Source organism: Glycine soja, chromosome 2 (assembly GCF_004193775.1).
Source record: "Glycine soja cultivar W05 chromosome 2, ASM419377v2, whole genome shotgun sequence".
NCBI classification, from domain to species: Eukaryota; Viridiplantae; Streptophyta; class Magnoliopsida; order Fabales; family Fabaceae; genus Glycine; species Glycine soja.
Genome location: NC_041003.1, coordinates 9,050,915 through 9,063,607, shown reverse-complemented (window position 1 = coordinate 9,063,607; position 12,693 = coordinate 9,050,915). Strand labels below are relative to the sequence as shown.

General features: G+C 40.8%; 1 protein-coding gene across 1 annotated transcript; it reads left to right on the top strand.

The window, feature by feature from the left end:
- Positions 1–11,841: 11,841 nt before the first annotated feature.
- On the top strand, positions 11,842–12,348 carry LOC114372436. The gene has a single exon (XM_028329992.1). It carries the CDS (start codon positions 11,842–11,844, stop codon positions 12,346–12,348), a length of 507 nt encoding a protein of 168 aa, XP_028185793.1.
- The last annotated feature ends 345 nt before the right edge of the window (positions 12,349–12,693 follow it).

Here is a 12,693-nt window from a genome sequence, read left to right as displayed (position 1 = left end):
CAGTTCTCTTTCCAAGGCCAGTCTTCGTTGATACACGAATTTCCACCTTTCAGCATTGCCAATGGAGTGGAATGAAATGTTGTCCAATGGTGCATCAGGAACATTTCCAGGCACCTTCTTCCCTGAAGTCTTGGCCTTCTTAGATGTCGAGACATCTAGTTCGACATCCTCATCAGAATCGGATGAGGGAATTTCTTTCCTCTTCTTGGAGGGGATAGCAACCTTGCTTCTTCTGGATGTGGCAGGAGTGATTGGAGTACTCTTCTTCTGGGCCATAGTCTTGATTCGTCCAGACCTCTTAAGGGGAGTTTTTCCCTTTCTGCTTTGTAACCTTTCTGCAATGCCCGGTGCCAACCTGTTGGCAATGGGTTCTTCATCAGATTCTACTTCTTCAAGGTCAATGAGGTTACCTTGAGCAGGTTCTGGTGCCCTTGGTGCAGGAGTCTCCTCTGCGGCTTGATCATCTTCCTCAGTTGATCCCTCTTCACTGGGTGAAGGGAGTGCTTCAGCATTTGGAGCGGAAGATGTTGGAACATCTTTCTTGACATCAGGCACAGAAACATTTGGGTTGGACGATGTTGGGACATCTTCATCAGCTTCAGGAACAGAGGCGTCTTTCAAGATGCTACTCACAATGCTGCGTATTTTCTTGTCCATCTCCGTGTCTACTTCCCTAGGACTCGTTGCAGGGCTAGGGTTTTCAGCAATCTTCACTCCCTGTGGTCTTCTGGGAACCAGTTTCTCAGGGACAGAGGCTTGACCAGGAATTATTTGGATGGGTTGGATGTTGAGTTCAGGTTGTTCCTGGTGTGGAGATGATGGGACAGATGGTGAACCAGAAGCTGCAGTTTCTTTTGATGAGGTAGCCATGGAAAAGCAGAGCGTTTGGAATGATTTCGTAAATCTCAGAAAACTATTGGGAAATGCTGATGAAAACACGAATGTCAAGCAGATATATATTTGAATGAGGAATGTAGAGGGCCGTGTGAAGCAACGGTCGAATTTTCCTTGGTTCAGTAGTGAACGTGCTATTAATGCTAAGTGATTCGTTTGGGCACGTTCAGATTGCTGTAGTTGCTATAATTCCTCTAGCACACAAATGCCCAGCTTGCCCCTCAGTTTTTCAAACTGATTTGCATCCAAAGCCTTTGTGAAAATATCTGCTATTTGTTCCTCAGTGTCAACATGCTTCAGTGTGATCACTTTATCATCAACAAGATCTCTGATATAGTGATGTCTAATGTCAATGTGCTTAGTTCTGCTGTGTTGAACAGGATTTTTAGAAATATTAATAGCACTCATGTTGTCACAGTACAATGTCATGACATCTTGTTCGACATTGTACTCCTTCAGCATCTGCTTCATCCAAACTAGCTGTGAACAGCTGCTTCCTGCTGCAATATACTCGGCTTCTGCTGTAGATAGGGACACACAGTTTTGCTTCTTGCTGAACCATGAAATAAGATTGGTTCCCAAATAGAAGCATCCACCAGAAGTGCTTTTTCTGTCATCTGCACTTCCAGCCCAATCAGCATCACAATACCCAACCAGCATTGGATTTGAACAATGACAGTACATAATCCCATAGTCACTGGTGCCATTTACATATTTCAAAATTCTCTTTACTTGAGTCAAGTGACTTATCTTAGGATTGGCTTGATATCTTGCACAAACACCTACTGCATAGGTGATGTCGGGTCTGCTAGCTGTTAAATATAATAAGCTCCCTATCATGCTTCTGTACAGGCTTTGATCAACACTGGTGCCAGCTTCATCCTTTGACAGCTTCAAGTGAGTAGGTGCAGGTGTTCGTTTATGGCTGGCATTCTCCATCCCAAACTTCTTGACAATGTTCTTTGCATACCTGCTTTGTGAGAGGAATATGGAGTCCTCCATCTGCTTCACTTGAAGTCCCAGAAAATAAGTCAGCTCTCCAACAAGACTCATCTCAAATTCAGATTGCATCTGTTGGACAAAATGTCGAAGCATCTCATTCGACATCCCTCCAAACACAATGTCATCAACATATATCTGTGCAATCATCAAGTTTTCAGCATCTTGCTTGACAAAGAGAGTCTTGTCAATTCCTCCCTTCCTATACCCTTGCTGAGTAAGGAACTCTGTTAGCCTTTCATACCAAGCTCTTGGAGCTTGCTTCAATCCATAGAGAGCCTTCTTGAGCCTGTATACATGATCTGGATGAGTCGGGTCTGCAAATCCCTTTGGCTGCTCCACATAGACTTCTTCATTCAGGTATCCATTCAGAAATGCGCTCTTCACATCCATCTGGTACAGCTTGAATTTGAGGATGCAAGCCACACCAAGTAATAATCTGATGGACTCAAGTCTAGCAACTGGGGCAAAAGTCTCATCAAAGTCTACACCTTCAATCTGAGTGTAGCCTTGAGCAACCAGTCTGGCCTTGTTTCTGGTTATGACACCTTCTTCATTGGTTTTGTTCTTGAAGATCCACTTGGTGCCAATCACATTAGTTCCCTCGGGCCTAGGAACTAGCTCCCAGACTTCATTCCTTTTGAATTGCTCCAATTCTTCTTGCATGGCATTGATCCAGAACTCATCTGTCAGTGCCTCTTTCACGTTCTTGGGCTCAATTTTGGAGACAAAACATGAGTTTGAGACGATCTCAACCTCCCTTGATCTTGTAGTGACCCCTCTGTTTGGATCTCCTATAATCAGCTCCTTGGGGTGCATCTTCTGGATTCTAATGGAGGGTCTCTTGTCAGGTTGGTTGATGTTTGAATCATCTGTAGCAGGATCAGAGTTTTCTGCATTTTCTCCACTTTTAGCTGCATCTGCTACATTGTCTCCCGATGTTCTGACATCTACTTCGACATCTTTCTTTCTTGCTGGAGACAGATCATCAACAACCACATTGATGGATTCCATCACTGTTCTGGTTCTGGAATTGAATACTCTATATGCTCTGCTGTTTGTAGAGTATTCCAGGAATATTCCTGCATCACTCTTGGGATCCATCTTTCTCCTTTGCTCTCTATCTGCCAAGATGTAACATGGACTTCCAAAGATGTGAAAGTGCTTGACAGATGGCTTCCTCCCTTTCCAGATTTCATACAGGGTGGTTGAAGTCCCTCTTCTCAGTGTGACTCTGTTGTGGATGTAGCATGCTGTGTTCATGGCTTCAGCCCAGAGATTATAGGGAAGTTCTTTGGCATGAAGCATGACCCGAGCAGCCTCTTGCAAGGTCCTGTTTTTCCTCTCAACTATCCCATTCTGTTGTGGTGTAATGGCTGCAGAGAACTCATGAGTGATGCCTTCAGATGTGCAGAATTCAGTGAATCTGCTGTTTTCAAATTCTCTGCCATGGTCACTCCTGATTCTCTTGATGACACAGTCTTTCTCTCTTTGAAGTCTTAGACTCAACTCTTTGAATACTTCAAAGGTTTCTGATTTCTCTCTGATAAATTTTACCCAGGTAAATCTGGAGAAATCATCCACAACAACATAGGCATACCTCTTTCCTCCAAGGCTTTCAACTTGCATAGGCCCCATCAAATCCATGTGAAGTAGTTCCAGCACCCTGGAAGTGGTCTGATGTTGAAGCTTCTGGTGGGACATCTTGACTTGCTTTCCAATCTGACATTCACCACAGATTCTGCCTTCTTCTATTTTCAGATTGGGAATGCCTCTAACAGCACTTTTGTCAAGGATTTTCTTCATGCCTCTTAAGTGCAGATGTCCAAACCTTTGATGCCATATTCTGACTTCATCTTCTTTGGAGGATAGACATGTGGAGGAGTAGCTGGTTTCTTGGGGTGTCCATAGGTAACAATTGTCCTTTGATCTGCTGCCCTTCATTAGAACTTCACTCTTCTCATTTGTCACCAAGCATTCTGACTTTGTGAAGTTTACATTGAATCCTTCATCACACAGTTGACTGATGCTGATCAAGTTTGCAGTCAGTCCCTTCACCAGCAGTACTTTGTTCAGACTAGGAAGTCCATCATGAGCTAGCTTTCCCATTCCAATGACCTTTCCTTTAGAGCCATCTCCAAATGTCACATAACTAGTGGAGCAGGGCTCAATGTTCAGCAGGAATTCTTTGACTCCTGTCATGTGTCGGGAGCAGCCGCTATCTAGGTACCAATCTTCCTTAGCTGATGCTCTAAGTGAAGTATGAACAACAAGACTAACAGCCTTGTGTTTTGGAACCCACATCATCTTCTTTCTGCTGTTGCCGCTTTGAGTTCCATGATGTGGATGGCCATGTAGATGATAGCAAAAGGGCTTTATGTGACCATACTTGCCACAGTAGTGACACCTCCACTTCTTTCTTTTGCTCTTTTTCTGCTGCGTTCCATGATGTCGAGACAGATGTTGTGACATCGTGGCTCCAGTCCTGTTTTTGGCAGGAACAAATTCTGTCATGGTTGTTCTGCCAGCAGACTTAGGATTAAATCCAAGTCCTCTCTGGTTTCCAGCATTCTTTCCAAGCAGCAGCACCTCATCAAGTTTATCTGAGCCTTTATTCAGCATCTTTATTGATTTTGTCATGGTTTCCAGCTTAGAGTTCAGAAAACCGACTTCACCTTTAAGCTCAGAGATCTCCTCTTTATGTGCCTCCTTCTCAGCTTCCAGATCTGCAATGACCTTCTTCAGTTGTGCTTCTTGCTGAAGGATCTTCTCACTTTTGATGCATAGTTCTCTATAGGATGTAGCAAGCTCATCAAAAGTGATTTCACTGTCTGTATCACTTGAATCTTCAGCAGTTTCAAATGTCCCAGTGAGTGCATTCACATCTCTGTCAGAATCACTTTCTTGTTCACTCTCTGTATCAGATTGACATACAGAGAGTCCTTTCCTGTGCTTCTTGAGATGAGTGGGACATTCAGCTATGATGTGTCCATAGCCTTCACACCCATGGCATTGAATTCCTTTGCTGTGACTGGGCTTTACATTTGGTTTTTTCTGGTATTTACTGCCTTTCCTGATGTCGAAAGGGATGTTCTGGACATGTGGCTTCTGCCTCCTGTCCATTCTGTTCATCACTTTGTTGAACTGCTTTCCAAGGAGCACAACTGCTTTTGTCAGACCTTCATCAGTATCCAGGTCATACTCATCTTCTTCTCCTTCATCATTGGACATGAATGCCAAGTTCTTGCTCTTCTTTTCAGCCCCATCCGAGAGTCCTAGCTCAAAGGTTTGAAGGGAACCAATGAGTTCATCCACTCTCATGTTGCAAATGTCGTGGGCCTCCTCTATTGCAGTGACTTTCATGTCAAATCTCTTAGGCAAGGATCTGAGGATCTTTCTCACCAGCTTTTCATCTGTTATCCTCTCTCCCAAGGCAGTGCAAGCATTGGCAATTTCAAGAATGTTCATGTGGAAGTCATGAATACACTCTTCCTCCTTCATCTTCAGATTTTCGAATTTTGTAGCCAAGAGTTGCAATCTGGAAATCTTCACTTTGGAGGTTCCTTCATGAGTGATTTTCAGGATCTCCCATGCATCTTTGGCCACTGTGCAAGTGTTGATCAGTCTGAAGATGTTCTTGTCAACTCCATTGAATAGTGCATTCAAAGCTTTGGAGTTTCCAAGTGCCAATTCGTCCTCTTCTTTAGTCCAGTCTTCTTCTGGCTTCAATTCATCAGTGGGCTTTCCTTCTGTGTCCAGCATCTTGGGATGTTCCCAGCCTTTGATGACAGCTTTCCAGGTTCTGCTATCCAGTGATTTGAGGAAGGCCACCATTCTTGCTTTCCAGTATTCATAGTTGCTTCCATCAAGAATTGGTGGTCTGTTCACTGGTCCTCCTTCTTTCTCCATGTTCATCAGAATTTATCTCCCCAGATCTCACTCTGTGATTTCGAGTGTTTGCTCTGATACCAATTGAAATTCTGATACCAGGGGACAGATGTCGTACAGGATGTCACGACATCACGCTTCAGAACATGCAGATTGTATGTGTCCGTATGAACAGATTAAACAAGTAAATAACACAAGAGAATTGTTAACCCAGTTCGGTGCACCTCACCTACATCTGGGGGCTACCAAGCCAGGGAGGAAATCCACTCTCAATAGTGTTAGTTCAAGGTCTAACAACCCCTGTTTACAACCTTCTCACCTAACCACTACCCGTGCGATCTCTACCTAAGACCCAATCTTAGATATGAGAACCTCTGCTCACTCCCTCTCACTCACACTCCCGTGTTTACAATTTATTCAAAGACACACCAGAGATCAACTCTGAACAAATGGGATCAACCCTACACAATAGAGATCAACTCAACACACTCAGGTCCAACACTTGATGTTAGTATACCATCAAGGTGGCTCACAAAAGACTCAAGTCCCAAAACTCACTAAATAACTCTTCAATCCCGGACTTGGTACAGAACTCGTGCAGCCTCCATGATTATATAGCCGTGTACGATTCTGGGCTGCAAGTTCTTGATGCTGGAGGAGATCTATCTTCTTTTGAAAAATCTGCAGTTAAAGAACTAAAAGATAACTTTTGATCTTTTAGTTTGAATCTTTAATCTTTAATCTTTAATCCCTGAACGAACTCTTCTACTTTGAAATTCGAACTATAATGATCTTTTAATTCGTTCCTAAAGATAGATCTTCTTATCTCTTGCTAACTGCACAATAATCTGTTAAAGATATAACAGATTTATATGTCCAGTATTTTCGGGCCAGATGTCAGGACATCGTATCCGACATCTTGGATCCTGCAGCTTCAATGCTTCACTTGACTTTTATCTTGCATTGTACAGCAATTCCAGTATTCTCGAGCAGGATGTCAGGACATTGTATCCGACATCGTGGATCCTTCAACTTCAATTCATCACTTGACACTTTATCTTGCCTTGTGCATTGTGCAGCCCGATCTTATTCCTTGACATAACGTTGGACATCATGTGCAGCAACTCCAGCTTTCCTTCATTGTCTAAGTGCTTATGTTTTAACAAAATCTTAGCCAACCTTTTTAAACTCAGTAGTGCTAAGCACTAACAGTATTTGTTGGATTTCCCCTGCATTTACTTTTTGGTCCACTTTTTCTTTATACAAATATGTTCAAGGGAATTTCAATTTGCCGGAAAGCGCACCGGATCATCAAGTATTTAAAATTAAAACGGATGAATCCGAGTATCGAACTCAAGGAACTAGTCTTAGACAAGGTTAAATTTAGAAATAAGGCATTGTTGAAAGAAACATTGATAATTGATGATTTGGAACAGAATTAAACTAAGTCTAGGCTAAAAACAGTAAAAATGCAAGTAAGTAAAATTGACAGTAGTAGGTAGAGATGTTGGGTCTTTCTAACAGACCAGCTGATGTATATAAAGATATTTCTCTAATCAATCATGCTTTTGTGTTCTATGTTGTAGCCTAAATTACTAGACCTCGATCCCTAGTTAGATTGAATCAATCCAAGCTTCGTCCTCAGATCCCTCTTGTTGGACTAGGCTCAATTTAGACAGCCTTCCTAGGTTTAGACTAACTTAAACTAAGCTTCCTCCTCAGATCCCTCTTGTTGGACTAGACTTAACTTAAATAGCTTACAAAAGTTTAGACTAATTTAACCTAAGCTTTGTCCTCAGATCCCTCTTGTTGGACTAGACTTAGACCAAACAACATTATTGTAACAACAAATTTAAAACCAAAACTTAATCTGCAGATCCCTCTTGTAAGACTAAGTTTCAATTCTGCTTCATTCAAGTTCTAAGGCAACAATACATTTCCCAATGCTAAAGTCACCTAACCAGGCACACAAATGGGTGATCAGACCAAAAGCATATGGAATTTAAGCACTGAAAGAAGCATTGAACACAAGAAACACAATCAATTAGATATCAAAATAATTACATCAGTTGTTCATTAGAAATCCCCAACAAGGGTGTTTAGCCAGCCATTATAGAAAAACCCCTAATAATAATACTGAGATTACAAAACCTAGGTATCTCTACAAAAGCTGCTCCTCTTGCTGCCTCCAGAGCTCTTTTCCCGAAATAGGCACTATGGTGTGCTCTGGACTGTTGTAAAAATTTGTTGTAAAAGTTTTGTACTCTAATTCTGCACAAGATGGGCTTTAAATAGGTTTTGAATTCGCGACGTTGCGCTTAGCGCCACCTTCGTGCTTAGCGCGAGTAAGTGGATTAGAGCTTAGCACCAGTCGTGCGCTGAGCCTGGCTGAAGACAACTATTGTGCTTTGCGCACTGATCTCGCGCTTATCACGCAGCCTTGATATTGATGCTCTACCAGATTCTTTTGTTGCGCTAAGCACGTTGAAGCTGCGCTTAGCGGTGGATGCACGCTTAGCCCACTGATGAGCTAAGCTCAACTGTCACTTTTAGTACTTCATGACTTAGCCTCTTTTTCACCTGAAATTGCACATATTTCATCATTAAATCCAATGGACATATTCTAGAGACAGGTTTAACAATAAAACAAGATTTATTTACAAAATCACCTCTAAATAACCATAAATTGGGGAACTATACAAGTTTTGGAAAATGTTTTCTATACAAAAGTTAGTCGTATAAGACAACTAACAGTATTTGATTAGCATGATTAAGAATTTCTAGAATACCTATATTGGCACGGGACTTGGAATGTCTATCAAAGATCTTTGGAACCATGGGGGAGGTGATTAAATTGGACGAAGCCACAACAAATTTCCATAAACTTGAATACACTCAACTACTCTTTAGAAGCTCCTTATTGTATCCATTGTTATTAGAATAAAAAATCATAATCAATGAGGTGTTTTATGTTTTTAGGGTTGTAGAAGAAATGATATGTCAGACACAAATGGTGAGTTTGAATAAATGGAAATACCAACATTCAACAGATGAGGACTCATTATTAGAGAGTGATGTGAGCCTTGACATGAGGTCATTTCAGGAAAAGTTTGATGAGGAAGTGAGGCTCGAGAACATCAATGTGTTGGTGGCTAAAGGAAGGAATCAAGGAAAAGGTCTCAATGGAGATGGAGTAGGAGAGGACCAATCGGTTCTTTACCCAATGGTACAAGGTGAAACCCTACATCAACTATGTCTTAACACCACCTACCAGTCTAAGTGTTGTGGTAAGTAGTCAGTAAGGTGGCTTAAGGGGGACAATGGGGATGAAAAATGTCAGATTCTGTTATATGAAGATGGTAAAGAGGTTAGGTTGAATGAAAAAGGTGGTTTGGATGGTGATGTTATGAAGTCGGAGTTAGTGTCTGAGGAAGGAAAATAGAGTGACTGGTATGCAATCAAAAGGTCTATGGAGGAGTTAGAGTACCCTAGCAATGTTTAGAGGTTAGAAGAGGAAGAGGTGGGGTGTGTGGATATACAAGAAAGAAAAAGGGATAATTTAGGAGACTATTATGGACATAGTTTTGTGGGCCATGCAATTCTCCCATGCATTGAAGGCCAAAACTCCAATGATGGTTTCTCTATTGTAGAGGTTGCAAATACTATAGATATGGGCTCTGATAATGATTATGGGCCACATTTTGAAACACTAGAGGGGGTGAAAGCAAATTATAAGGGCCATAAATCAATTGGTGATCCATCCGTTGAAGACGCAACTACTTTCTATGGGTCTGGGCTCTTTTCAAGCATTTGGGCCACATATTTCAACACAGGAGGAGGCAAAAGTAAATAAAAGTAAGGAGGTGGGAAAATCTGGTAGCTCTACTCCATTACCTAGTGAGGGAGTTATCAAAGGACAAATTAATTTTTGTCCTGAGTCATCATCTAGCCCAATGAGTCTTAGGACTATTGGCAATTGAAAGAGGATGGTGACAAGGCAACCTTCTTTTACTTTTGGGAATATTCTAGACATAAATATTGTGAAATTGCAATAATTAGATCAAAGTGAAGCACAAAGGGGAAGAGGCTTAAAACATGATTGACTTAGGATTTCAAATGGGAGTTGCTACAAAGAATGAGCATACAAGCTTGATTCAAAGGGTGGTAAATATGGAAGAGAGAGATGAATTGGAAGCTAAAAATGGCAAGAAAGAGATGCATGGAAGGAAATAGAGATGTTGAATTATGAGGATGATGTCCTTTAATTTGAGGGGCATGGGTGGGAGGGTGAAGTGGAAATTTGTGAAAAACATGGTGATCAAGGAAGAGATACAATTACTATGCCTTCAAGAGACTAAAAGGGAAACCATTAATAAAGAGACATGCCAAGCATTGTGGGGTGATCATGAAGTGGAATGAGTGGCAGCTCCAACTATGAACAAAATTCAGGGGCCTTGCTATGTTTATGGAGTAAGGAATTCTTTGTTTTGACTTTTTCTATTATTGGAAATGGATTCATAGGCTTGGTTGGTATTTGGAAAAATAATAATAGGGAGATAATTATCATCAATGTCTACTCTCCATGTGATATGGAAAGGAAAAGAATATTATGGCAAGAACTTTTTAATCACCAAAGGAATAGCTCGTGTGAGTTGTGGTGTCTCTTAGGGGATTTTAATAGTATAAGATATGCAAGGGAAAGAATTGAGGGAAGTAAGGTAGATGGGGGGGGGGGGGTTGGAGAAATTAGTGAATTTAATCAATTTATATGGGATATGGAAGTTGAAGACATCTCTTTGATGGGAAGAGAATTTATGTGGTGGAGACCGAATGGTAAAGCAAGAAGTAGACTTGAAAAAATAATTGTGACAAGGGAGTGGAATTGTACTCGGAGTGGATGAACACAATTTGCCTTGGATAGGAACATCTCAAACCATTATCCAATCTTGGTAAAGAATATGGTGGTGGATTAGGGGGACTGAAGCCTTTTAGGTCACTCAATTGTTGGTGGGAACTCAAAGGTTTTAAAGAGGTGGTGGAGGATATGTGGTGAAAGATTCATGTTCAAGGGTTGGGTGCTTTCATATTTAAAGAGAAGTTGAAGAGATTGAAGATCAAGTTTAAGGAGTGGAATATGGTTTCTTTTAGTAATATGAAAAATAATCAAGTGGTTATCCAAGCTAAAATGAATGAGTTGGAATTGAAAGGGGAGGAGGTTCCCCTAAATGAGGAAGAGCTAGTTTCTTGGAGAACACAACAAGAGGAGTTTTGGAGGATTGTGATGCACAAAGAGTCCTTGCGTCATCAAAAGGCAAAAGTCAAGTGGCTTAATGAGGGGGATTGCACCTCTAAATATTTCCATCTTATGGTGAATTGGAAGAGGAGAAATAATTTGCTTAGGGGTTTACATATGGAGGGTGAGTGGTCCCAAAGTCCTCAAAGGTTAAGGAACAAGTTCACAAATTTATTTCTTTGAGATTTTCCTAAGAAGATTGGGAAAGACCTACATTAGATGTGCTCACTTTAATATTATTTTGGGGGAGGAAAATATGATGTTGATTGAAGCATTTGGGGATGAGGAGGTTAGAGAGGCGGTGTGGGAATGTGGAAGCTCTAAAAACCTGGGTCTGGACAGTTTTAAATTTAAATTTATTAAGGAATCTTTGTGCTTCATGAAGCATGATATCTTGAATTTTTTACAAGACATTCATGTTAATGTGGTTATTGCTAGAGGGTGTAATGCCTCTTTCATTATCCTAATTCCTAAGGTGGTGGATCCATAAGGCCTTGGTGATTTTAGACCTATCTCTTTGATAGGATGCTTGTACAAGATTCTTTTAAAGGTGGTTGCCAATATATTGAAAAAAGTGCTTAATTAGGTCATTGATCAAATGCAAAGTGCTTTCTTGGAGGGGGAGTCTTCTACAAAGTGTGTTGGTGATCAATGAAGTGATCGATGAAGCAAAAAGAAAGAAGAAGAAGTACTTGATTTTCAAAGTATATTATGAGAAGGCATATGATTCCATGAATTAGAACTTTTTCTTATATATGCTTAAGAGGATGGGATTTCATGAAAAATGGATTCTTTGGATTAAGAGTTGTTTGCTTTCTAGATTAGCATCTATGCTTGTGAATGGTAGTCCAACTCATGAATTTGGATTACATAGAGGGTTTTGTCAAGGTGAACCATTGGTGCCTTTTATTTTTACCATTGTTGGAGAAGGCCTTACCGGTATGATGAGAGAAGTGACTAGGAAAAACTTGTTCAAGGGTTTTCAGGTGGGAAATGATTTGGTGGAAGTCAACTTACTACAATATGCTGATGACACTATTATTGTGGGGGAGATATCCTTGAACAATGTATTGGTCATTAAGGCTATGTTGAGAAATTTTGAGTTGATATCCATGTTGAAGGTCAACTTTTTCAAGACTAGGATTGGTGGGATTGGTGTAGGTGACGAGGTGTTAGAGAGGTTCTCGGATATTCTTAATTGTCGAATCATGTCCTTCCTTTTCACATACTTGGGTGTCCTCATTGGAGAAAATCCTAGGTGTGAGAAGACTTAAGAGTCTATCTTGGAAAAGGTCTCAAAGAAGTTAGCATCTTGGAAGCATAAGCAATTTTCACTTGGTAGGAGACTTTGTCTTCTCAATTCGGCATTATCTTCTTTGCCCCCTTTTTTATTTATCTTTGTTCAAAATTCTTAGGAAGGTGGTAAATAAGATTGTTAGGTTGCAAAGAAATTTCTTATGGGGATGTAACGAGGGAGATAAAAAAATTGCTTGGGTTAGTTGGGACTCTATACGTAAGTTGAGAAAGCATGGAGGTTTGGGGGTAAAGAATATTGCGGTGTTTAATAGGGCATAATTAGCTAATTGGAGATGGAATATTTTTCACAAAAAGGATTTTCT